The 24,337-nt window shown below is 39.9% G+C and overlaps 1 protein-coding gene across 4 annotated transcripts in view; it reads right to left on the bottom strand.

The window, feature by feature from the left end:
* LOC106094760 (hemocytin) overlaps positions 1–24,337 on the bottom strand; it is an 82,172-nt gene that overhangs the window by 18,906 nt on the left and 38,929 nt on the right. For all 4 annotated transcript variants that reach the window (XM_059365539.1, XM_059365595.1, XM_059365560.1 and 1 more), the window contains 5 exons: positions 22,335–22,911; positions 21,904–22,220; positions 21,463–21,839; positions 14,122–14,293; positions 389–1,416 (listed from right to left, as the gene is read on the bottom strand). In XM_059365539.1, the coding sequence (XP_059221522.1) occupies positions 389–1,416; positions 14,122–14,293; positions 21,463–21,839; positions 21,904–22,220; positions 22,335–22,911 (2,471 nt within the window). The remainder of the gene's footprint in view (positions 1–388; positions 1,417–14,121; positions 14,294–21,462; positions 21,840–21,903; positions 22,221–22,334; positions 22,912–24,337) is intronic.

The raw sequence follows: 24,337 nt of genomic DNA, 5'->3' as shown, positions 1-24,337 counted from the left end.
ACGGACATACATGGCTATATCGACTCAAAATGTCATGACGATCAAGGAGTCTTAGACGAATATTTCGAGGAGTTTCAAAAAGAATGACGATATTAGTATACCCCCATCCTAGGGTGAAGGGTATACAAATATATAGAAATTAATTCAACATAAATATGATTTTTGCGAAAACTCCTCAAAGACTGTATCTCTCGAAAGAAAAACTTCCGTGGACTGGATTCATTTAAATTTGCTTTTAGTTTTTTTTGTTTTTTTTTTTTTGGAGAGCAGCCTATAGATGAACATTTTTGAACGGTTGACGCAGCCGTTTTTGGTTTGACTGTTCACAATTTTTGAAAAACTCTAAATTCTCTTTTAAGGATTTTATATTAAAAAAAAAAATGCTCACCTGTCCATAGTAGTGACATGTACGCTCACACTGATTGGCACAGTCCGACCACACAGTGTTCGGAGGACACAAAAGACCCAAGACTCCGCTATCATCTTTCTTGCCGCATATCGGTTTCAACTCTTGCACTGTAGCTATATGATCGCAAACAAACATTATGGGATTGAACATCATGGAGTCACCGCAGGTCTTCTCCACATAATGCCAGCTACCATCAACTTTTGGCTGGCAGTGCAAGAACTTGTGACAATCTCCCGGGAATTCTTTGTACTCAGAAATGACACTATCACAAGCTAAACCAATTTCGGGTTTCTCAGTAGGCTTAGGAGTTGTTTCTGCCACAGCATCACATTCACAGAAGACACGTATCTCATAATCATGGCAATTTCCGACACAATTGAGGCCATTTTGTAAATTGCAGAACACATTCTCATCCATAAATTCCGAAGATTCATGGGTATTAACCACACGGCATTCGATTTTCTTCATAAACTCTTTTTTGCAAGTACCATAAATGGATTCCATGCGATCATAGCGAGGCAATTTCTCCGAGTCGTCCAGACGTATGACATTATTTGAAGCATAAGGATCATCATCGAACCATCTTGTCCAGCCTTTGACACATTTGGTTTGTTCTTCTGTCTTCAACGGCTTCAGTGTAGTTCCATCGATTACGGGATTGGGTGTTATCAACTCCTCTGCACATTTCACCCCATTGCAAATCTCTTTCTTCTTCGAACAGCGACAGGTGGAGCATTCATCCTGGTAGGTGATATCGCCCTCATAGTAGGTGATGCCATCCGTAATCATGCACACTGGCTTACATTCCGACTTCGGTACACATTCCTTATAGGTATCGTTGAGATAGATTAAACCCTCCTCGCAGGTTTTGATCTGACAACCTTCTATGCAATTTTCGGCCTTGCACATTTGTTCACCGCCCAATTGTAGGAAGTTGTCACAAGTCTCAACGGGACAAGCAGAAGTACAGGATTTATATTCCGAACAGTGGGGGTCACATTGCATGGCTAAGGAAAGTGGAGGAAGAAAAGATTGATGATTTACTTATGATTCAATTATTAATTGAAATATATAATTCACTGTTGGTATGCAACTTGTCCTAAACCTTGATTTCTAAGTTAAAAATACATTTAATTTGACAATCTTGGAAAAGCAATCACACTCCGTCATATCTACTGTTGAGTTCATGACGGAGTTGTATGAAATGTTGAGGCGCTCCGTAATTTCGTTCGTTTTGCCAGTGCTCCATGTAAGCTCAAAGTCACCCTGTAGTGTACTCCGAGGGTGGCTTACAAAATTTTCGAAGAAGGCGGCTATATCAAATTGTTCCGTTTTTCTGCTCGAATGCTGGACGCGGTGTTCTCATGTCACCGGTGTAAGGGTTTCGGACACGGGATGAGGAATTGCAGCATCACACGTGAGTTCTTGCCGTCGATGTGGAATGGGTGAGCATTGGTCGCCATGTTGTCCGAATCCAGTTAAATGCAGCAATTGTGAGTCTAAGGGCGTATCGCCGGATTATATGACGATCTTCGCTGCGTTTCCGATGTATGAGGGCTTGGCAGCTACTGCTCCAATGTTAAATGCAGTGTTATAATGTCTCTACTATATTGGTTTTGAACACAAGGTACGGGATTGCTGCATCAAGGAGAGGGTCTGACGACGATGTGGATTAGTTCGTGCTGTACGCATCCAATAAGATGCAGGAATTGTGAGTCTAAGGGTTAACCGCCGGATCATATGATGATCTCCAGTAGTTAGATCAAGACATGGGCTACACTTGTTGCTTGGTCGCGCTGGTGCGGGAATTATATGTTGTAGATGGATGTTTTGTAGGATTGCCCGGAGGGATGCGAGTTTTACTGGCAATGGATATGACTTTGCGATAATTATAGACTACAGCGACATCGACTGTACGGAGGCTGGGCCTACATTTGTACAGAAGGGCAGTATGAAAAGATGTTCTTGGCTAGCATCTATTATAGGTTTAGTGCCGACTTGTAGTCCTATCTAAGGTATTTGAATACGTTGCTACCTCTAGCAAGTAACAATCCGCTCAACCTAAGTCTAAATTACCCAGCAATCGCTTGAACATGAGAATCGCTATCGGGGACAGTTGCTCAGCATGTAATAGAATTTCAATGAATTGAATACATTAAACATGCCGAATGCGAACATTTACTGCTTACCAGTTTAGGTAGAGGGTGTGTGGCGAATGGGGTATAAGTGACCATTACCCAATCGGGGATGCTGTCACAGGTAAAAATCGACGAACTAGGATTACTGTATCATCATTGTCTTTAGGATGGATGATCAGTTTAGACGAGTGGATGAGTGGGGTTAATGATGCGCTCCTTGGATAAGTCGAAAGGCTAACCAAGTTAGGTCAAGTGGTGGACCCTAGAGTTTGAAACGACGCGGCGGAATGTCGGGCGTCAAAAGAGCCAGAAAATCCAATGCGTAGGATCTTGTGTAGCACCGACACAACTACGTTGGCAATATGAAAACAAGCGCCTTAAGAATTAGGCACAAGAAAAATCACTTTAGAAGGTTTGTAAGGTAAGGTATATCGCGTGTGCATGCGATATACCTAACCTAACAAATATAGGTAATAGGGTACTAGGGCGACTTGAGTGAGTTTAGAATAAGGGACAATGTATTGAGTTCTTAATAGAATGTTTATTCCTATTGAGGATGATCACAAACATCCTTCCAGTGTCAAGATGATGGTTGAAAAAGTGGACAGTATCTGCCTAGTATCTGGCTATAACTGGACAGATGTGAAGTAGTATTTGGAATACTATATCAGATCATATTGAGTCGATTCTCACTCGTACGTGAAAATATACCCGAGTCGTAGTTCTTTCGAATTTGCCTGATCGATTTAGGAGCCATCGGGGCTTCAGTCTCCTACCCGAGCTTGCAAAACTAATGGAGAGGACAATTTCGGGGCTACGACGAGGGTACATCCCCATTCCAGTTTGGCTTTCGGCAAAAAAAAAGAGGACTGTGGATTCATGTGCAGGACTATGTGAGCGTGTCGAGCGCCAAATATGTCCACTGTATATATATCGATTTCAAAGACGAATTCGAGAGAACTTTTTTTAAGTAGTCACTTCTATTAAATAACAAGTAAAAAGGCCCGGCCGAACTTTGGATACCCACCACTTCGGTTATATATGTAAACCATCTTTCGTCAAAATTCGGTGCAAAACTCATACCTTATGTCCCATAGCAGAAATATGTGGAGGGGCTTAACTTAACACTTTGTCCCAAATTTCGGCAAAATCGGAAAATAAATGCGCTTTTTATAGCCCCAAAACCTAAAACCGAGAGATCGGTCTATATGGCAGCTATATCCAAATCTGGACCGATCTGTGCGATTACGCAGAAGTATGTCAAGGGGCTTACCTTAACTCACTGTCCCAAATTTCGGCGACATCGGATAATAAATGGGTGTTTTATGGGCCTAAGACCCCAAATCGGAGGATCGGTCTATATGGCAGCTATATCCAAATCTGGACCGATCTGAACCAAATTGACGGAGGATGTTAAAGGGTCTAACACAACTCACTGTCCCAAATTTCAGCAAAATCGGGTAATAAATGTAGCTTTTATGGGCCTATGACCCTAAATCGAAGGATCGGTCTATTTGGCAGCTATATCCAAATCTGGACCGATCTGAGCCAAATTGACGGAGGATGTTAAAGGGTCTAACACAACTCACTGTCCCAAATTTCAGCAAAATCGGATAATAAATGTGGCTTTTATGGGCCTAAGACCCTAAATTTAAGGATCGGTCTATATGGCAGCTATATCCAAATCTGAACCCATCTGAGCCATATTGACAGAGGATGTCGAAGGAGCTAAGACAACTTACTGCCCCAAATTTCAGCTAAATCGGATAATAAATGTGGCCTTTATGGGCCTAAGACCCTACATCGGAGGATCGGTCTATATGGCAGCTATTTCCAAATCTGTACCGATCTGGGCCAAATTGACGGAGGATGTCGAAGGGCCTAACACAACTCACTTTCCCATATTTCAGCAAAATCGGATAATAAATGTGGCTTTTATTAGCCCAAGACCCTAAATCGGCGGATTTGTCTATATGGGGGCTATATCAAAATATAGTCCGATATAGCCCATCTTCGAACTTAACCTGCTTATGGACAAAAAAAGAATCTGTGCAAAGTTTCAGCTCAATATCTCTATTTTTGAAGACTGTAGCGTGATTTCAACAGGCAGACGGACGGACATGTCTAGATCGTCTTAGATTTTTACGCTGATCAAGAATATACATACTTTATAGGGTCGGGAATGGATATTTCGATGTGTTGCAAACGGAATGACAAAATGAATATACCCCCATCCGTCGGTGGTGAGTATAAAAATGAAATTGTTGCACATTGTTTGTTTGTTCGTTTGTCTGTTCCGTATAGACTCAAAAACCCTGAACCGATTTTCATAAAATGTTCATAGATGGTAGAGTTTGCGCCCCCGGTGAAAGTAGGGTATTATATTTTTTCATATCGGGGGGCTAAACTTACCCCCATTTTCAAAAAAGCCAAATCTCGGAGATTGGTGCACCGATTTAAGCAAAATGTTGTATGCCACGAAATTGGTTTAAAATTTTGGGATCAAATAACTTGGGGGGACGCCCCATCCCAAAACTCACCTGAGCGGATATGTTAACTGATTGGGAAAATGTGGGTATCAAATAAAAATATTTAAAAGTATAGTACAAATCTGATACAAAAAATTATTCCTTGGTGTCTAAAGGGACCCCCCACCTCCCGGCAGCAGATATTTACCTGGGATGGGATTTAAATGTAATGTCTTTGGGAGTTTAATAGAAATATGGCATTAAAAATTGAGTCCAAGTACCTAGGAGGCCACCCCAGGTCCAAAACCGCCCTAATAATAGCCCCCAAATCAAAAGTGGACCGAGCGGGCCAATAGGGGATTGAAATGAAATGTATTTGGGAGTAGAGTATGAATATGATATTTAAAGTTGGGTCCAGGTACTTAGCGAGCTGTCGTAATCCCAAAACCACCCCAAAAGTACCGCCAAAAATCAAAGTTGACCGATCAGGACAATATGTGATTCAAATGAATGATTTCGGGAGTAGAATAAGAAATTAGATGCAAGTACCTAGGGCGTTGCCCCAAGAGTCCCGCCCGAAATAAAAAAAGACCGATCGGGACAATAAAGGACTCCAATGAAAGGTATTCGAGCGTAGAGTATGAATATGATATTAAAAATTGTATCCAAGTATCTAGGAAGCCGTTCCAAGCCCAAAACCGCCCAAAATCTAAGTTTACCGACCGGGACAATATGGAACTCAAATGAAAGGTATTTGGGAGTAGAATATGATCTCAAAAATTAAATCCAAATACCTAATTCCAAGTATCAGCCTAATAGGATAAGAATTGCGCCCTCTAGTGGCTCAAGAACTCCAGACCCAAGATCGGTTTCTATAACATTTATATCAGGTTATGAACAGATTTGTACCAAACTTGGCACAGTTGTTGGAAGTGATACCAAAACACCACGTGCAAAATCTCAGCAGCAGCTTCATCAAAACATGGACCGATTTGCCCCATTTACAATCCCAACTGACCTACACTAATAAAAAGTATATGTGCAAAATTTCATCCGTCAAGCTTTACTAAAGGGTGATTTTTTTGAGGTTAGGATTTTCATGCATTAGTATTTGACAGATCACGTGGGATTTCAGACATGGTGTCAAGAAGAAAGATGCTCAGTATGCTTTGACATTTCATCATGAATAGACTTACTAACGAGCAACGCTTGCAAATCATTGAATTTTATTACCAAAATCAGTGTTCGGTTCGAAATGTGTTCATTCACCGTAACGTTGCGTCCAACAGCATCTTTGAAAAAATACGGTCCAATGATTCCACCAGCGTACAAACCACACCAAACAGTGCATTTTTCGGGATGCATGGGCAGTTCTTGAACGGCTTCTGGTTGCTCTTCACTCCAAATGCGGCAATTTTGCTTATTTACGTAGCCATTCAACCAGAAATGAGCCTCATCGCTGAACAAAATTTGTCAAAATTTGAACACATTTCGAACCGAACACTGATTTTGGTAATAAAATTCAATGATTTGCAAGCCTTGCTCGTTAGTAAGTCTATTCATGATGAAATGTCAAAGCATACTGAGCATCTTTCTCTTTGACACCATGTCTGAAATCCCACGTGATCTGTCAAATACTAATGCATGAAAATCCTAACCTCAAAAAAATCACCCTTTATTTCAAATGTTAGCTTGTTTCGACAGACGGACGGATGGACAGACGGACGGACATGGCTAGATTGACTTAGAATGTTATGACGATCAAGAATATATATATTTTTTGGGTCTTAGACGCATATTTCGAGGTATTATAGATTGTATATAGGCCGGGCCGAACTTTGGATACCCACCTGCTCGGGTATATATGTAGACCACCTTTCGTCGAAATCCGATGAAAAATAAATAATTTAAGCCCCATAGCAACTATATTTAAATATGATCCGGTTTGGATCAAATACGGCACGGACATTAAGTGGTCTAATAAGAACAAGTCATTGTTCAATTTTGTAGAACAAAATATTGGTCTTTTTGTAACTTTATCCAAATAAAGATCTGACCATATACGACACGGATGTCGAAAAGCCTACCATAAGTCAGTGTTTCAAATTTCAGCGAAATCGGATTATAAATGCGTCTTTTTAGGGTCCAAGACTTGAAATCGAGAGATCCATCTATATAGTTTCAATATCCAAACCTGGACCGATCTGGGCCAAATTGCAGAAAAATGTCGAAGAGCCCAACACAACTCACTGTCCGAAATTTTGAAATCGACAAAATCGGACAATAAATGCGCCCAATACCTAAATCGACCGATCGGTGCCAAATTAAAGAAGGATTTCAAGTGGCCTAGCACAACTCACTTTCCCGAATTTCAGCAACATCTGTAATAAATGTGGCTTTTATGGTCCTAAAAGCTTAAATCCGCGGATCGGTCTATGTGGGGTCTATATCAAGATATAGTCTGATAGAGCTCATCTTCGAACTTAACCTGTCTTTGGACAAAAAAGAATCTGTGCAAAGTTTCAGGCAGAGCAGGCCGGGTACAGTTAGTCTGTGATAAAAGGACTTGTGTATTTGGTGATTATTGTGTTGGTGTTGCGTCGCCGCGTACAAAACTGCGATCATACTCACGATCAGTGTTGCCACTCAAGAAAATTATTTCCTACCAAAATTAAAGAAAAATCGTGCCAGACCAAAACCTACAAAATGTTGAACAAGCCAAAAATTGTGGTATAGGGTGTACTTGTAGCCCCTGCCGTTTGGCCATTTTGGCATTCCACTTTGAACACATCAAATTACATTACATACATTTTCAACTCTACGAAGTTCTAGATCGTCGTTATTCGTAGAGGGTCTAGACAAAAACGTCTGTCTGTTTGTTGAAATCACCCTTAAGTTAAACACTGCCTTAAGTTAAACAATTGAAAGGGTGCTAAGTTCGGCCGTGCCGAATCTTGGGAATCCACCACCATGGATTCTGCTAAAATATGGGAACTATATCTGGTTATAGACCAATTTGAACCGTAATTCGCACTGTTGTTGAGACTCATAATAGAACACTATATGCAAACATTTCAGCCAAATTGCATCGTTTTTGAAACAATTGTTGAAAGTCATAACAGAACACTACCCGGAAAATTTCAGTCAAATCAGACAAAAATTGCGGCATCCAGGGGCTCAAGAAGTCAAATCAGGAGAACGGCTTATATGGGAGCTATATCTAAATCTAAACCGATAAGACCCATTTGCAATCCTTAACGACCTCCGACTGAAGGCATTGAACGCACAAATCCCGCATTTCCTACGCAGATTTACGAAATTTGGAAGATATCCCATAACACTCATACCAATTATAGTCAATATCAAAATTAAGGACCTTTTTCTTGAAGCAGTGAGACCCCATGTAACAGTAACACCCATGGTTTTATTCTGCACTTCTAACGAATACACTGAAACGGCATGAAGTGAATTAGTTTTAAGTTTTCCCGAGGATTTTTTCTGTAATTAACTTGGTATTTACGTATTGGTGGTATGATATTTATGTTGGGAAAAACCTATCAATTATTGAGGTCAGCCTAGCAACCTACCAATTTTGGTAGCAACCTACCAACCAAAAACGGCAGCACTGCTCACGATTCGATTTGGTACACAGCACTGGTAAAATATCTGCGAGTGACTGTTTCAGATGGAATTTTCAGATGGTCCAACTGGACCAGGACCATTCCTGGTAATTGCTGATTTTTCATATAGTCGGCGTTGACAAATTTTAAGCATTAATCGAATTGGATCGTCATGTAACTGAGCGTGAGATAGGAGAGAAGTTAAATATACCAAAATCAACCGTTCATTATCGCATAAAAAGTCTTGGACTGGTGAAAAAGCTTGATATTTGGGTACCACATGTATTGAAAGAAATTCATTTAACAAACCGAATCAACGCTTGTGATATGCACCTTAAACGCAATGAATTCGATCCGTTTTTAAAACGAATCATAACTGGAGATGAAAAATGGATTGTTTACAACAACGTTAGTCGAAAACGATCATGGTCCAAGCATGGTGAACCAGCTCAAACCACTTCAAAGGCTGATATCCACCAAAAGAAGGTTATGCTGTCTGTTTGGTGGAATTGGAAGGGTGTGGTATAGTTTGAGCTGCTTCCAAGTAACCAAACGATTAATTCGGATGTTTACTGTCAACAATTGGACAAATTGAATACAGCCATCAAGGAGAAGCGACCAGAATTGGTCAATCGTGAAGGTGTCATATTCCACCAGGACAACGCTAGACCGCACACATCTTTGGTCACTCGCCAAAAACTGAGTGAGCTTGGCTGGGAACTTTAGATACATCCACCATATAGTCCTGACCTTGCACCATCAGACTACCATTTATTTCGATCTTTGCAGAACTCCTTAAATGGTAAAACTTTCGGCAATGATGAGGCTATAAAATCGCACTTGGTTCAGTTTTTTGCAGATAAAGGCCAGAAGTTCTATGAGAGTGGAATACTAAATTTGCCAGGAAGATGGCAAAAGGTTATCGAACAAAATGGCAATTATATATTTGATTAAAGTTCATTCTAAGTTTTATTAAAAATGAATTTACTTTCTTTTAAAAATTCCGCAATTACTTTTTAGGCAACCCAATAGATATATGGGAGCTATATCTAAATCTGAACCGATTTCTATGAAATTCACCGGTAATTTCAAGAGTCATAAGAGAAATCTACGTACAAAATTTCGTGAGATTCGGTTAAAATCATGAAGTCATTGCAATATTTCTCCAAATCGGGCGAACATGTATACGAGAGCTATATCCAAATCTGAACCGATGTTTTCCAATTCCAAAAAAGATTTATGTGCCTAATTTTAAGACAATCGGATGAAAAATGCGACCTGTCATTTGTAGACAAATTAACATGGACAGTTAGACAAACGGACAGACAGTCAGACGGACACAGCTTAATCGAATCAGGAAGGGTTTCTGAGTCTATCGGTTAACTTATCAATGGGTCTATTTTTCTTCCTTCTGGGTGTTACAAACAAATTCACTAAGTTATAACAGCCTGTACACAGTGGTGGTGTAAGGCGTAAATATTTCAATATCAATTATCCTTTGACAATTAACTTAATTTCTCATCTTTCCTACCTCTCTTCCATATGTATTTAGCCAAATACATACATATATCAACCTAAAAACGAACTCAAAAAAAAAATAAACTCATATATTTTTGTCCTTACAATTCACTTACATTCTGTAAAATTCAGCTTAATGACAAATTTCCTAAAGTGTGGTCCCAGTCATACCATTGTTGCCAATTTAAACCCATATGGGGAGATGCAAGTGTGTGAATGCATGTGAGCATATCCTTTTACATATGCTTCGCCTCATAACCCCATTATAAGAACTTTGGGGCTTCAGACCATCTCATCATGACTTCCTTGCCATTCATACATCCATCCATGCATCCATGCTTCCCCTGTGTTGGCGAAGTAAATCTCTAATAACCACAATAACGATTATAAGATTATACAAATCAACTAATGTTCCATGGATACCCAATGGTTGTATTAAAAGTCTTTAAGGATCTATTAAGGCATAAGAGACCCTTCAAACTTTAACGTCATTGAACGTGCATACGTTCATACGAACAATGTATACATCAGTCACTTAAGCATGTCGACGGTACGAACATACGGCTGAAAATTCCTTATCCTAGCTAACCTGTATGCTTTGTATTGGGGAGCGAAAATGCTGAATGTCGAGGGGCAATGCGACAACACCCAGATACCAGTGTTGTGTCAACCAAGCTATCGCCCATTTTGAACTTCGTATGTTTTTGGGCTCAAGGTGTTCTTTCGGAAGGGTGTAGGTGTAGAAGTGTTGATGTGAATGCAAGATGTAAAAATCCACCGTCTGAACAATGACAATGGCAACATATTGAACAATGTGCTCCAAAACCTTTTGCGTTTTTTAAACATTCTTTTCGGTACATGAATACATGTACAACGCAACTAAAGGATTTTTCAACGGGGGGTAGCATGATAACGGAAGGGAAGATAATATGGGTGTAGATGATACATAGCCAAGTCGTCTGAAATATTACATGTAGAGTTCTCTAAATTTGCAAAGTTGCCCAAGGACATTCCTTTAAGGAACAATTGGGGGAACTCCTTTTTATCATTAATACTCTCTATCAATGAGTGCTGTCCGATACAAGTTTAAGCTCAATGCTAAGTGACTTCCTCTTTATTGCCGAGTCCAAACGATCTGCCGCAAAGCGACACCACTTAGTAGCGAAGTTGTACATGGCTCATTACCTAAGGTAAAAACCTCACAAATGTCGCCAGCACTAGAAGGGTTTAGGATAGATTAGAGTGGCAGTCCTTTTCTTTATAACAACCACAGAAGGATGGTCATTCCGTTTGCAACACATCGAAATATCTATTTCCGACCCTATAAAGTATTTATATATATATATATTCTTGATCGTCGTAAAAATCTAAGACGATCTAGCCACGTCCGTCTGTCTGTTGAAATCGCGTTACAGGCTTTGAAATTAGAGATATTGAGCTGACACTTTGAACAGATTCTTTTTTTTTTGTGCATAGGCAGGTTTAATTCGAAGATTGGCTACATCGGACTATATATTGATATAGCCCCCATTAGGACCGATCCGCCGATTTAAGGTCTTAGGCCCATAAAAGCCAACTTATTATCCGATTTTGCTGAAATTTGGCATAGTGAGTTGTGTTGGACCCCGCGAAATCCACCTTCAATTTGGATCCGATCGGTTAAGATTTGGATAAAGCTGCCATATAGATTGATCTCCCGATTTAAGGTTTTGGGCCCATAAACGAGCATTTGTTATCCGATTTCACCGAAATTTGGGACATTGACGTGTGTTAGGCCCTTCGACATCCTTCTTAAATTTGGCCCCGATCGGTGTAGATTTAGACGGCCATATAGACCGATATTTCGATATAAGGTTTTGGGCCCATAAATGAATATTTTTTGTCCGATTTCGCCGAAAATTGGGGCAGTGAGTTGTGCTAGGCTCTTCGACATCTTTCTGAAATTTGGCCTAGATCGGTCCAGATTTGGATACAGCTGCCATATGGACCAATCTCTCGTTTTGAAGTGTTGGACACATAATTCGCCGATTTCGCCGAAATTTGGAACAGTGACTTTTCCACATCCGTGTCGTATATGCTTCAGATCGGTGTTTATTTGGATATAGCTAGCAAAAATCCAATATATTGTTCTACAAAATTGAATAATGATTTGTACTTATTAGACCACTCAATGTCCGTTCCGAATTTGGTGCAAATTATGCAATTTTTGCCGGATTATGACGAAATGTGGTTTACATATATACCCGAGGTGGTGGGTATCCAAAGCTCGGCCCGGCCGAACTTAATGCTTTTTCATACCCTCCACCATAGGATGGGTGGTATACCAATCTAGTCATTCCGTTTAAAATACCTTGACACTGGTCGTTTCTTGGAGGAGGCTTCCAGTACCCAAGTACAGATTTCGCGGCATTTTCCATGGAGTGGGCAAAAGTTTGCCAATGCGCCATTATATCATCGGAACAAGAAGTGCTTTCATCAAGCAATTGGGTCAGTCGAGTGGACTATGCAACTGCCATTTGTTGTGTTGGCAGCTTTTCAATGTCCACCTTCCGTGCGCTTTATGGGTGTAAGACCTTAAATCGAGAGATCGGTCTATAAGGCAGCTATATCCAAATCTGTACCGATCTGGGTCATATTGCAGAAAGATGTCGAGGGGCCTAACACAACTCACTATCCCAAATTATGGCAAAATCTGACAATAAATGCGCCTTTTAAGGGCCCATGATCTTAAATCGAGACGTCGGCCTATGTGGCACGAACTGGGCCAAATTGAATGTAGATGTCGAAGGGCCTAACACAACTCATTGTAACAAATTTCAGCAAAATCGGATAATAAATGTGGCTTTTATGGGCCTAAGACCCTAATTGGGCGGATCGGTCTATATGGGGGCTATAACAAGATATAGTCCAATATATCCCATCTTCGAACTTTACCTGGATATGGACAAAAATGAATCTGTGCAAGGTTTCAATATCTCTATTTTTAAAGACGTGTAGCGTGATTTCACCATACAGATGGACGGACAGACAGACGGACGGACAGACGGACGGACATACGGACGGACAGACGGACGGACAGGCGGAAAGACAGACGGTCGGACATGGCTAGATCATTTTAGATTTTCTCGGCGATCAAGAATATATATACTATAGAGGATCAGAAATATTTCGATGTATTGCAAAAAGAATGACAAAATTAATATACCCCATATCCTTCGGTGGTGGGTATAAAAATTTATGTTTTAATCCATTTTTTTTTTGTTTTCGGGCATTTTTCGGCCATAAAAACAAAAACAAAAATTTTTCTTCTGCATTTTTTCGGCATCGCACGCTGCCCACATCAACCTCGTTAACGCAGCACACTTGTTAGTTTCAATGCTTTCTTTTTTGTTTTTATCATATCGAGTGGAACAATGAACATATGAAGTGCAAGACAAGTATGTGACGATTTTCCATAATGAATAATTGAAAACAATAGTTGAACACACATTGAACACAACATCATCGCCAAAGTCTTCAACATCTTCGAGAGGGAGGTGGCGCAACAGCAAAGGGAATCGAGTGGCAGCTTAACATTCTGATGAGGATACCAAAAACGGCACAGTGACAACATTGTCAAGGACCATGAGGTTAGAGAGAGGTAAGTACTCTCTGTGTGTTGTCGAAATGCACAGTTATATTCCCCCTAGGTGAACATAGCATGCATGCAACATGTTTTTCGGTGCTTGCCTTTACACAAAAGGGATCATACTGGAGGGGTTTATATGGGTGTAAAAGTATGTGTATATTTCCTCATACAAAATCCTTTTGTCACATATAAGTTGCATGAATGAATCAATGAGTGAATGCTTTTGTAAGCTATAACTATGTCTGTATGGGTGTGAGAATGTTAAATGAGCGCGTGTGTGTGTGTGTGTGGGGGGGTTTTTGTGCATAAGTCCTTCCGGTTAGTTTGTAATTGTACTTACGACAGAAATGTGGTGTACGCCATCTAATTTGTATGCCCTTTTGCGAACAGGCATGGGCATATGCTGCCACAGCGGTGCAAAGACACTCACAGTCGCCACCTTGATCACAGGCACAGGTATCGAATATGCAACGTTTCAAGTATTTTTCCACCGGCACTTCAGCATGACAATCCTACAATTCTCCCAGGAAAGCAGCAGCACGAAGGGGTAGGTGTGTGGGAGTTTGGTTGGTTGGTTATTGCAACGGTCACAGCACAATAGTGATAACAGCAGGAATTCAGCAATCAGTTGGTGGGCGTGTCAGCAAAAACAGAGCGATGCAAGAAGAATCGGAAAGAGAACAAAGAATTTTAATTACATTACAATCAAATGGCATACACGCACACTGTTACTACATTAAGCATTAAATGCCAGCTAGTCTTGCAAATGATTCTAAACGAGTCTTAAGAACTACTTTTGCGGTAGCATATAACAAAGAATTTTTCATACAAGGGACAGTAATAAAAATCTAGTTGTAGGGGGTATGCAAAACAGACAATTGTTGAATTGTAGAAGATTTTAGATATGAAAATAAAGAATGCCTTTATAACTTAGAAAGCTATTATGAGGCTAAGGAGTTAGGTTTCAAACGGTGTTGCTTCTTAAAAATGCTAATATATCAAAGAATCAACTTTCTTACTTTGATGGGTTAAAAAATCTTGACTTTGTAACGACAAAAATTCAACAATAGCGGGTTAACTAACAATTGAAGATTGTTGAGGTTTTGGAGTACAAAATCAAGTAAAAGCGTGTCAAATTAGCACTTGGCCTGTTCTTTGAACTAGATTAGTTTGTAATGGCTCTATATCAGGTTATGTGCCGATTCGGACCATACTTTACAATAACTCCATCGGACACGCGCACTCGAGCGAAAAATAAATGCACTCAAAAAAAAAAAAAAAGTGCGCTAACATTGCAAACACTGTCTGCTGAATATAAGTAGATAATTGTGTTGCTATTGTAGCAGTAGTTCTGCAATTTCAGAGCAGCAAGCTTGCTGCCGAAAAGTCATTTGTTTGGGGAATATGATTGACGCTTAATTATGAAAACGATGTTAGAAGAAAGAAGCAAATGCTTGCTAAGTTCGGCCGAGCCGAATTCTGGGAGGTCACCATCATGGATTCTGCTAAAAATATATACAATATAAATTTAGTCGAAGGGCATAATTTTATTTATTTATGACATTTAAATGCGCCTTTTGTGGGGCCAAAACCTTAAATCAAGAGATCTATCTACAAGGCAGCTATATCCACTTCTGAACCGATCTAGGCTAAATTAAAGAAATTTGTTGAAGGGTCTAACGCAGCTCACAGTCCCAAATTTCTGCGAAATCGGACAATAGAAGTGCCTTTTATTGGCCAAAACCTATATCCAAATCTAGTCCGATCTGAGCCCACTTGAAGACGAATGTTGAAATGCCTAACACAACTCACTGTCCCAAATTTTGGCCAAATCGAACAATAAATGCGCCTCCTATGGGCCCAAGACCTTAAATCGAGAGATCGGTCTATATGGCAGCTATATCCAAATCTGAACTGATCTGAGCCAAATTGAAGAAAGATGTCGACGGGCCTAACTTAATTCACTGTCCCAAATTTCGGCTACATCAGACAATAAATGCGCCTTTTATGAGCCCAAAACCTTAAATAGAGAGATCGGTTTATATGGCAGCTATATCCAAATCTGAACCGATCTGGGCCAAATTGAAGAAGGAAGTCGAAGGGCCCAACACAACTCACTCTCAGCAAAATCGGATTATAAATGTGGCTTTTATAGGCCTAAGACCTCAAATCGGCGGATCGCTCTATATGTCAGCTATATCAAGATATAGTCCGATATAACCCATCTTCGAACTTAACCTGCTTATGGACTGTGCAAAATTTCAGCTCAATATCTCTTTTTTTAAAGACTGTAGCTTGATTTCAATAGACAGACGGACAGACATGGCTAGTTCGTCTTAGATTTTTACGCTGATCAATAATACAATATATGTACTTTATAGGGTCGGAAATGGATATTTCGATGTGTTGCAAACGGAACGACAAAATCAATATATTGTATTGCACAAAAAGTATATACTGGGTTGCCCAAAAATTAATATTGGGTTGCCCAAAAAGTAATTGCGGATTTTTTAAAAGAAAGTAAATGCATTTTTAATAATACTTAGAATGAACTTTAATCAAATATGCCTTTTTAACACTTTTTTTCTAAAGCAAGCTAAAAGTAACAGCTGATAACTGACAGAAGAAAGAATGCAATTGCAGAGTCACAAGCTGTGAAAAAATTTGTCAACTCCGGCTAAATGAAAAATCCGCAATTACTTTTTGGGCAACCTACCTCCATTCATCGGTGGTGGGTATAAAAATTGTTGCAATCGTAACGTTTAGGTTTGCAACTTCACCTATCACACTGAACGTTATAATTTTTGGGGTATGGTACATTTATTTGTGTCCCCCATACATTAACTAAATCATACAGTGTCCTGTTAGGTCATTATGTTTAATCGACTGTTTTTGGGTGAGGTGATCCGCTAGATATATGAGCAGAATGAGGATATCAGATTCGCAGTCCACAACCGTATACCTTTAATTTAACCCCATATTGTCGTGATTGGTGTTTATCTATCTGCCACTTGACTGCAAATTGTAATGACACACTACTCAGAAATATCTATCATTTAATCCCCCATTGTTTTAGATGGTCAAATAATCTATTGGAGGCGATTTTTGGAGGTAAAGCGTCACCTAGATTCTTGGACACAAAGTTTTATGCCATATTCGTATTCAAATCCCAAATAACTTTCATTTGATTCTTATATGGCTATGATGGAGTCAAATTCAGATTTGGGGGACCTTTTGGGGGTGGGCGACCCGAAAATATGTAGACATAATTTTTATACCCTCCACCATAAGATGGGGGGTATACAAATTTCGTCATTCTGTTTGTAACTACTCGAAATATTCGTCTGAGACCCCGTAAAGTATATATATATACTTGATCGTCGCGACATTTTATGTCGATCTAGCCATGTCTGTCCGTTCGTCCGTCCGTCCGTCTGTCGAAAGCACGCTAACTTCCGAAGGAGTAAAGCTAGCCGCTTGAAATTTTGCGCAAATACTTCTTATTAGTGTAGGTCGGTTGGTATTGTAAATGGGCCATATCGGTCCATGTTTTGATATAGCTGCCATATAAGTTGGGGGGTATACAAATTTCGTCATTCTGTTTGTAACTACTCGAAATATTCGTCTGAGACCCCGTAAAGTATATATATATACTTGATCGTCGCGACATTTTATGTCGATCTAGCCATGTCTGTCCGTTCGTCCGTCCGTCCGTCTGTCGAAAGCACGCTAACTTCCGAAGGAGTAAAGCTAGCCGCTTGAAATTTTGCGCAAATACTTCTTATTAGTGTAGGTCGGTTGGTATTGTAAATGGGCCATATCGGTCCATGTTTTGATATAGCTGCCATATAAACCGATCTTTGGTCTTGACTTCTTGAGCCTCTAGAGTGCGCAATTCTTATCCGATTGGAATGCAATTTTGCACGACGTGTTTTGTTATGATATCCAACAACGATGCCAAGTATGGTTCAAATCGGTTCATAACCGGATATAGCTGCCATATAAACCGATCTTGGGTCTTGACTTCTTGAGGCTCTAGAGTGCGCAATTCTTATCCGATTGGAATGAAATTTTGCACGACGTGTTTTGTTATGATATCCAAAAAGTGTGCCAAGTATGGTTCAAATCGGTTCATAACCTGATATAGCTGTCATATAAACCGATCTTGGGTCTTGACTTCTTGAGCCTCTAGAGGGCGCAACTCCTATCCGATATGGCTGAAATTTTGGATGACGTATTTTGTTCTTACTTCCAACAACTTCAAATCGGTTCATAACCTAATATAGCTGCCAAAAAAGCCGATCTGGGATCTTGACTTCTTGAGCCTCTAGAGGTCGCAATTATTATCCGATTTGCCTGAAATTTTGTACGACGGATCCTCTCATGACCATCAACATTCGTGTTTATTATGGTCTGAATCGGTCTATAGTCTGATACAGCTTCTATACAAATCGATCTCTCTATTTTACTTCTTGGTCCCCCAATGGGCTCAATTGTTATTCGAATTGGCTGACATTTTACACATATAATTTAATTGTGGTCCAAACCGGACCATATCTTCATATCGCTCGAATAGCAGAGCAAATCTTTTCTTATATCCTTTTTTGCCTAAGAAGAAATGCCGGGAAAAGAACTCGACAATTACGACCCATGGTGGAGGGTATATACAGACCGATAGGTTGCCATAACAAAGATAAATGCTGCATGATAAATTTTTACCACTCGGCCCTCTCTCTGGAGAACTCATTTACTGACCATGGCAATATGGAGATTAAATAAAAGGTATTTGAATGTCGAATACGAATCTGATATCCAAATATGGAACCAAATATTTGGGGGGCCGCCTCTCCTCAAAAGCATCCCCCAAAGGGGACAAATTTACGACCATAGCAATATGGGGCTCAAATGAAATGTCTTTGGGAGTAAAGCACGAATTTGATATCAATATTCGGGAAAAGTGTCTATGGGGCAACGCCACCCCCACAACACCACCCAAATAGTAAGTATTTTCTGACAATTGCAATATGAGGCTCAAATAAGAGGGGTTTTAAAGTGGAACACGAATATGATATATATTTTCAAGGCCAACTCACCGAGAGGCCGTCCATCCCCCCAAACACCCCCCAAGCTGGTCATGTTTGCCGACTATGGAAATATGGGGCTCAAATTAAAGGTATGTGGATGTAGACCACGTATCTGTTATCAACATTAGGGGCCAACTGTCTAGCGGACGTTCCACCACCATAACAAGCCCCAACGTATTTGCTCACCAAGACAATTTGGGTCTTAAAGAGAGTGAAACAAGGTTTTTAAGGCTAATACCCCAAACCGGACATATTTGCTGACTTTTGCAATAAGGAGTTTAATGAGATTTGAAAACGAATTTGATATCCAATTTTGATGGCAATGGCAAGATGGGGTTCAAATAAATTTATTTGAACCCCATATATAGATATATGAGAATAGAGCAGATTGCTGAAATATTTTTAAACACCCCTAAATCGGGCATATATACAGACCATGACAATGTGGGTCTTAAATGAAAGGTATTGATACCCATTTTCGGGACCAATTTTCTGGGGGTCTACCCCTTTCCCAAAATACCCCACAAACAGCAATTTTTTAGTGACCATCGCAATATGGGGCTTAAATAAAGGTATGTGGGAGTAGAATACGAATTTGATATTCAAATGTAGGACCACGTATTTAGGGCATCACCCCTTTCCCAAAACACCTCCCAAGGGTTAAAATTTTTCGACCATGGGAATATATGGCTCAAATGATAGGTTTTGACATTAGAAAACGAAATTGACAAACAATTTTGGGACCATGTGTTTGGGGGACGCCTCATCCCGTAAACTCCCGTCAAAATCAACGGCAATATGGTGTTTAAATAAATGGTATTTGAAAGAAGAGCACGATGCTGATATTTTTTCAGGGCCAGTGTCTGGGGGATCACCTCACCCTCGAAAACACCCCTAAATTAAATATCATGAGAATATTGGGCTGAAATAAAGTATTTTAGGAATGGAGTACAACTTACATCTAAAATTTAATTCGTAGACCAATAAAGATCATTTGGGATTCAGATAAAGGCACTCATAGTGTTAAACTGTTAGTCTAGCGATATACTATTTGCGTAGCATGGTATTTCACTAAAAGCTCTTTGTCGAAATTAAATATTCCAAGGAACATTTTGTTTCTTATAAAGTAAAAGAAGGCGCAGCGAAGCGGGCCCGGGTCAGCTAGTGAGTCGATAAATTTCCTTTGTCTATGCTGCTACTCGCTTGGAGCGGCTTAACTCCTATAATATTGATCATCATGTGTTAGTTGTAGTTGGCTACCTGTTGAATAGTCATAATTTAACCTTTCTAAATCAAATCAAATTGCCATATTAAACGATTCTCAGTGGTAAAGAATAAATTTGTCGGTCTTTACATTAGGTGCCGTGACGACAGTTCTTAGTAATTTAAGCATGTAAAACTTTTGAACATGAAAGTGTTGCCCAGCAGCACGTTGGTTGGACTTGTCTAGTAAAAGAAGGCTCCTTGTCGATGAGATAAAAATGGCGTCCACTTTGACTTAAGAGTTGCAACTGCTCCTATCACAATGAACGTCATATCTTTGGCGGTACGGCGGCAGTGTCCTGTAAGGTCGTTATAATTGATCAAGTGTTTTGAGGTGAGGTGGTCTGCTATATATATGAGCAGAATAAAGATATCATATTCGCAGTCCACAACCGTATACTTTGAATTTAACCCCATATTGTCATAATTGGTGTATACAGCTGTTTGGGGCGCCTCACTCCATCTGCCACTTGGGCTCAAATTTGAATGACGTATTTCACTGAAAAATATCTGTCACTTGATCCCCTTTCAATATCAACAAACTAAAAATCCGTTTCCTCCTTCCGGACCATTTCCGTAATCTACTCCCGAATACTTTCCTTCGATTCCCATATTGTCATTATCGTCCAATAGACCTATTTTAGGGTGTTTTTGGGTCGGGCGGCCCCCAGTTACTTGGATCCAATTTCTAATACGAATTTCATAGTCTACTCTTGAATACCTTTTGTATGAATCCCATTTGGTCCCGATCGGTTCTCTTTTATTTAGGGGTAAGTGGAAGGGTCCGCCCCCTTCCAATATCAGCTAATTATATAGCCTATTGTTCCTTCCGGACCACTCCCACAATCTGTGAAAATTTTAAAGAAATCGGCTCAGCCTAGTTTGAGTCTACACGGAACCAACAAGTTTAGAAACCCACAAACAAACAAAGAAACATACAAACAAACACAAATTTATTTATATATATATATATATATTTATATATATATATATATATATTTATATATATATATATATATATATATATATATATATATATATATATATATTTATATATATATATATATATATATATATATATATATATATATATATATATATATATATATATATATATATATATATATATCAAGTTTGTTGGTTCAGCCAATTCTTCTGGGGTAATATCTGTCTGTAACACAACTCTTTGCATAAAGATGTATTATAAAATTTTGTCAATAAAAAAATTTAATTTTTATTTGACAAAATAATTTTGGTGGTGTAAGATTTTATATAGTCGTCTTCGCCCGACTTTTACCATTCCTTACTGGTTTACTTCGGATTCTCCTACTTACCTTAAAGTGATTCGATTTCAGAATTCCACATTTCAATTGAGCCCAAGTTTCACGTTCAGGATGTTCTTTGCATGCATCTATGGGCACAGTGGGCATAGCACAGTACTGTTGTACCTTCCAAGAATGGCCAAATGTCAAGGCACTTGTCTCCAAGGCTTGAGTAGGAGTTTTCATATCATCCATGGCATTGTCGTTATAATTGCCGCATAAGCCGCTAACTTTGTTTTTCCATTCATTGCCCAGCTTGACATAGACACGAGTACCTTCATCCCATTTGATTTGCAAATGCAAAGGCAAAACTTCAACCACCACGAAAACACCGGCCTTATAGACATGGAAGGCGCCATGGGCTTTGGTGTTGACAGTATCGCGTATTTCTTAAAAGAGAAAATTTGTGTAAAAACCCTTATTTCTGCTTTCTCTTTACATTTTCTTGCTTACTGTTCATTATGGATTTGCTGGGATCATCCAGATAGGAGGCATCTCCCGCCAATATCAAAGTATCCTGCACACTCCCCGTCAGCGAGATCTCCACCGACTTGGAGCAGGTAACACCCATGGTGCCACATAGAACATTTTGTATGGTAATGGAAAAGCCATCGCCATTGTTGGCCACACCTTTTGACAGAACATAATCGCAGGCACCCTGGAAGTCAAAGTCATGATGATCGAAAGTGGTAAAATGCGAGTCACCCCACACAGAACAAGTGGATTCACAGCCATTCGAGGAGCATTTCCAATTACCCGCTTGACACACACTAACCAAGGCCAAAGCAACAGCATCACCAGCATCATTGGGAACAACAAAAAACAGTGGCACGTTTCATATTGAATTTCTTGAATTTGAAGCAAAGAAAATATGGCACACTCACCATGTATTACAATCCTCTCTAATTTTTTCGCCATCGTTATAACTTTTGCCACCATGATGACATGAGCATTTTTCGGGTAAAACGCACATTTTCAATGCAGTATCGTACACATAACCCTCCATGCACTGGCATCCCGGCACGCACTCATCCATATCGGCTTTGTATACGTGCATATTCTTGCAGGTTTGGGGTTCTTTGGCAACACATTTGGTAAACTCGGCATAGGGACGACTGGCACATTCCGCTCGCAACTCCGACGAGGGAGGATAGTTTTTATCATCGCCCGGCTCAGCCTCTTCACATTCCCACAGGCCATTGATGCAGGTGCATAAGTCAAGGAATTTGGGACCAGGTCGCACTTCTTTATAGCCCGGCCTGAATGTCATGCCATCGTAGGAACAATGGCATTTACTTTGAGGCACACACTCATTTTGTTCATTTAGATATTCGCCATGGGGACAGCGGCAACCTTCGACACACTCCTTGGCACAGGTATCCTTGGTAGGTAGATCTTCACAGGTAAGGGCACAATTGTCACCACATTCATCGTAGATTTGACCCAAAGGACATTTAACAGCTGTAAGGGAGGATAATAAAGAGTTTGGAGAAAAAAAAAGAAAAGGATTAGAAAAGGAAAATATTTGCAAAAAATAGTTATGTTAGGAAATGACACTCAAAAAGAAGCAGAAGCTTTATAACTTAATGCCCTGGTTTGTAATACCCAGAAGCTAGAGCGGTAGATCCATTGAAAGGTATATGGATCGACTAAGAATCACCTTTTAATTCGATTTAGCTATATTAGTCTGTCCGTACGTCTATCTGTCCAAAAAAAAACACACACACACACATAAAATTACAAAAATTCTTGAAATCTTTATTTGATTCGGTAGTACGGTCCATATAATTTAATGTTTGAAGATTATTTCATGCAAATGTCCATACAGTTTTGGCATACTCTTTCCAACATTTCGGGCTGTATCTCACGAATAAGTGCTTCAATGTTGTCTTCCAAAGCATCAATTGAAGCGGACTTATCTGACCAGACATGAGCTTTAACATAAGTTTTAACATAGCCCCAAAAAAAAAATTGACCGGTCCCGAACCTGAAATATAATGTTCACCTAACTCGTCTCTCAATAAGTCCATTATTACGCGTGCTGTGTTGCATGTGGCACCGTCTTGTTGAATCCACATGTCATGCAAGTCAAGCTCATGAATTGTGGACAAAAAAGATGAATATCATCTCACGAAAGCGCTCACCATTCACAGTAACATTACGATTCGCATCATCTTTAAAGAAGTACGGTCCAATGATGCCACCAGTCCATAAACCGCACCAAACCGTGACCTTTTCTGGATGTATTGGTAGCTCTTGCAACGCTTCTGGCTGGTCTTTAATCCAATATCGACAATTCTGGATGATTTACAGAAGCCGACCCATAAGGTCGGTGGATGGTAGAACCCGAAGCCCCCCGAGAGTCTCCTGAGAGATGAAGGAATATAGACGGAGTCTAGATCCGAAATTCTCGAACTCCTGGCAATAAGCACATTTTTCGGTGTGCTGGGATATGGCAAGTGGATCGGTGATTTTCGATCTTACAGTTTGCCCTCGGATGCAAAGCAGTGCTGAAGCGCTGTCGGTTATTGAAGGTTAAACATCAACCGAACCGTAAGGTATATCGCCTGCCATACTATTAAAGGGACCGTATGCCATGTGGCTTAGAGCTTGCCACTGCCAAGGACTGAAGGATAATCAGTTTTTCGTCTTGAATACACCACTGAACCACTCCCTGCCAAAGGGCAGTCTTACGTCATGAAGACACTTGACAGACAGTCGGACGTGTACTTCAGGGATCTTGTTGATTCATAATTGGTTAGCGGTTCCAGAATGCCTACACCAAGGGTCGATTAGTTAATAGTACATAGAAGGGAACTTTGGGACAGGCGTCTGCACTCTTGGAATTGTTCATAGAAGGAACTTTTAATAACGGGAAGTTGGGGTT

Source organism: Stomoxys calcitrans, chromosome 1, assembly GCF_963082655.1.
Source record: "Stomoxys calcitrans chromosome 1, idStoCalc2.1, whole genome shotgun sequence".
Classification (NCBI taxonomy): Eukaryota; Metazoa; Arthropoda; class Insecta; order Diptera; family Muscidae; genus Stomoxys; species Stomoxys calcitrans.
Note: the sequence above shows the minus strand (reverse complement) of the source record. Positions and strands in the feature narration are given on the sequence as shown.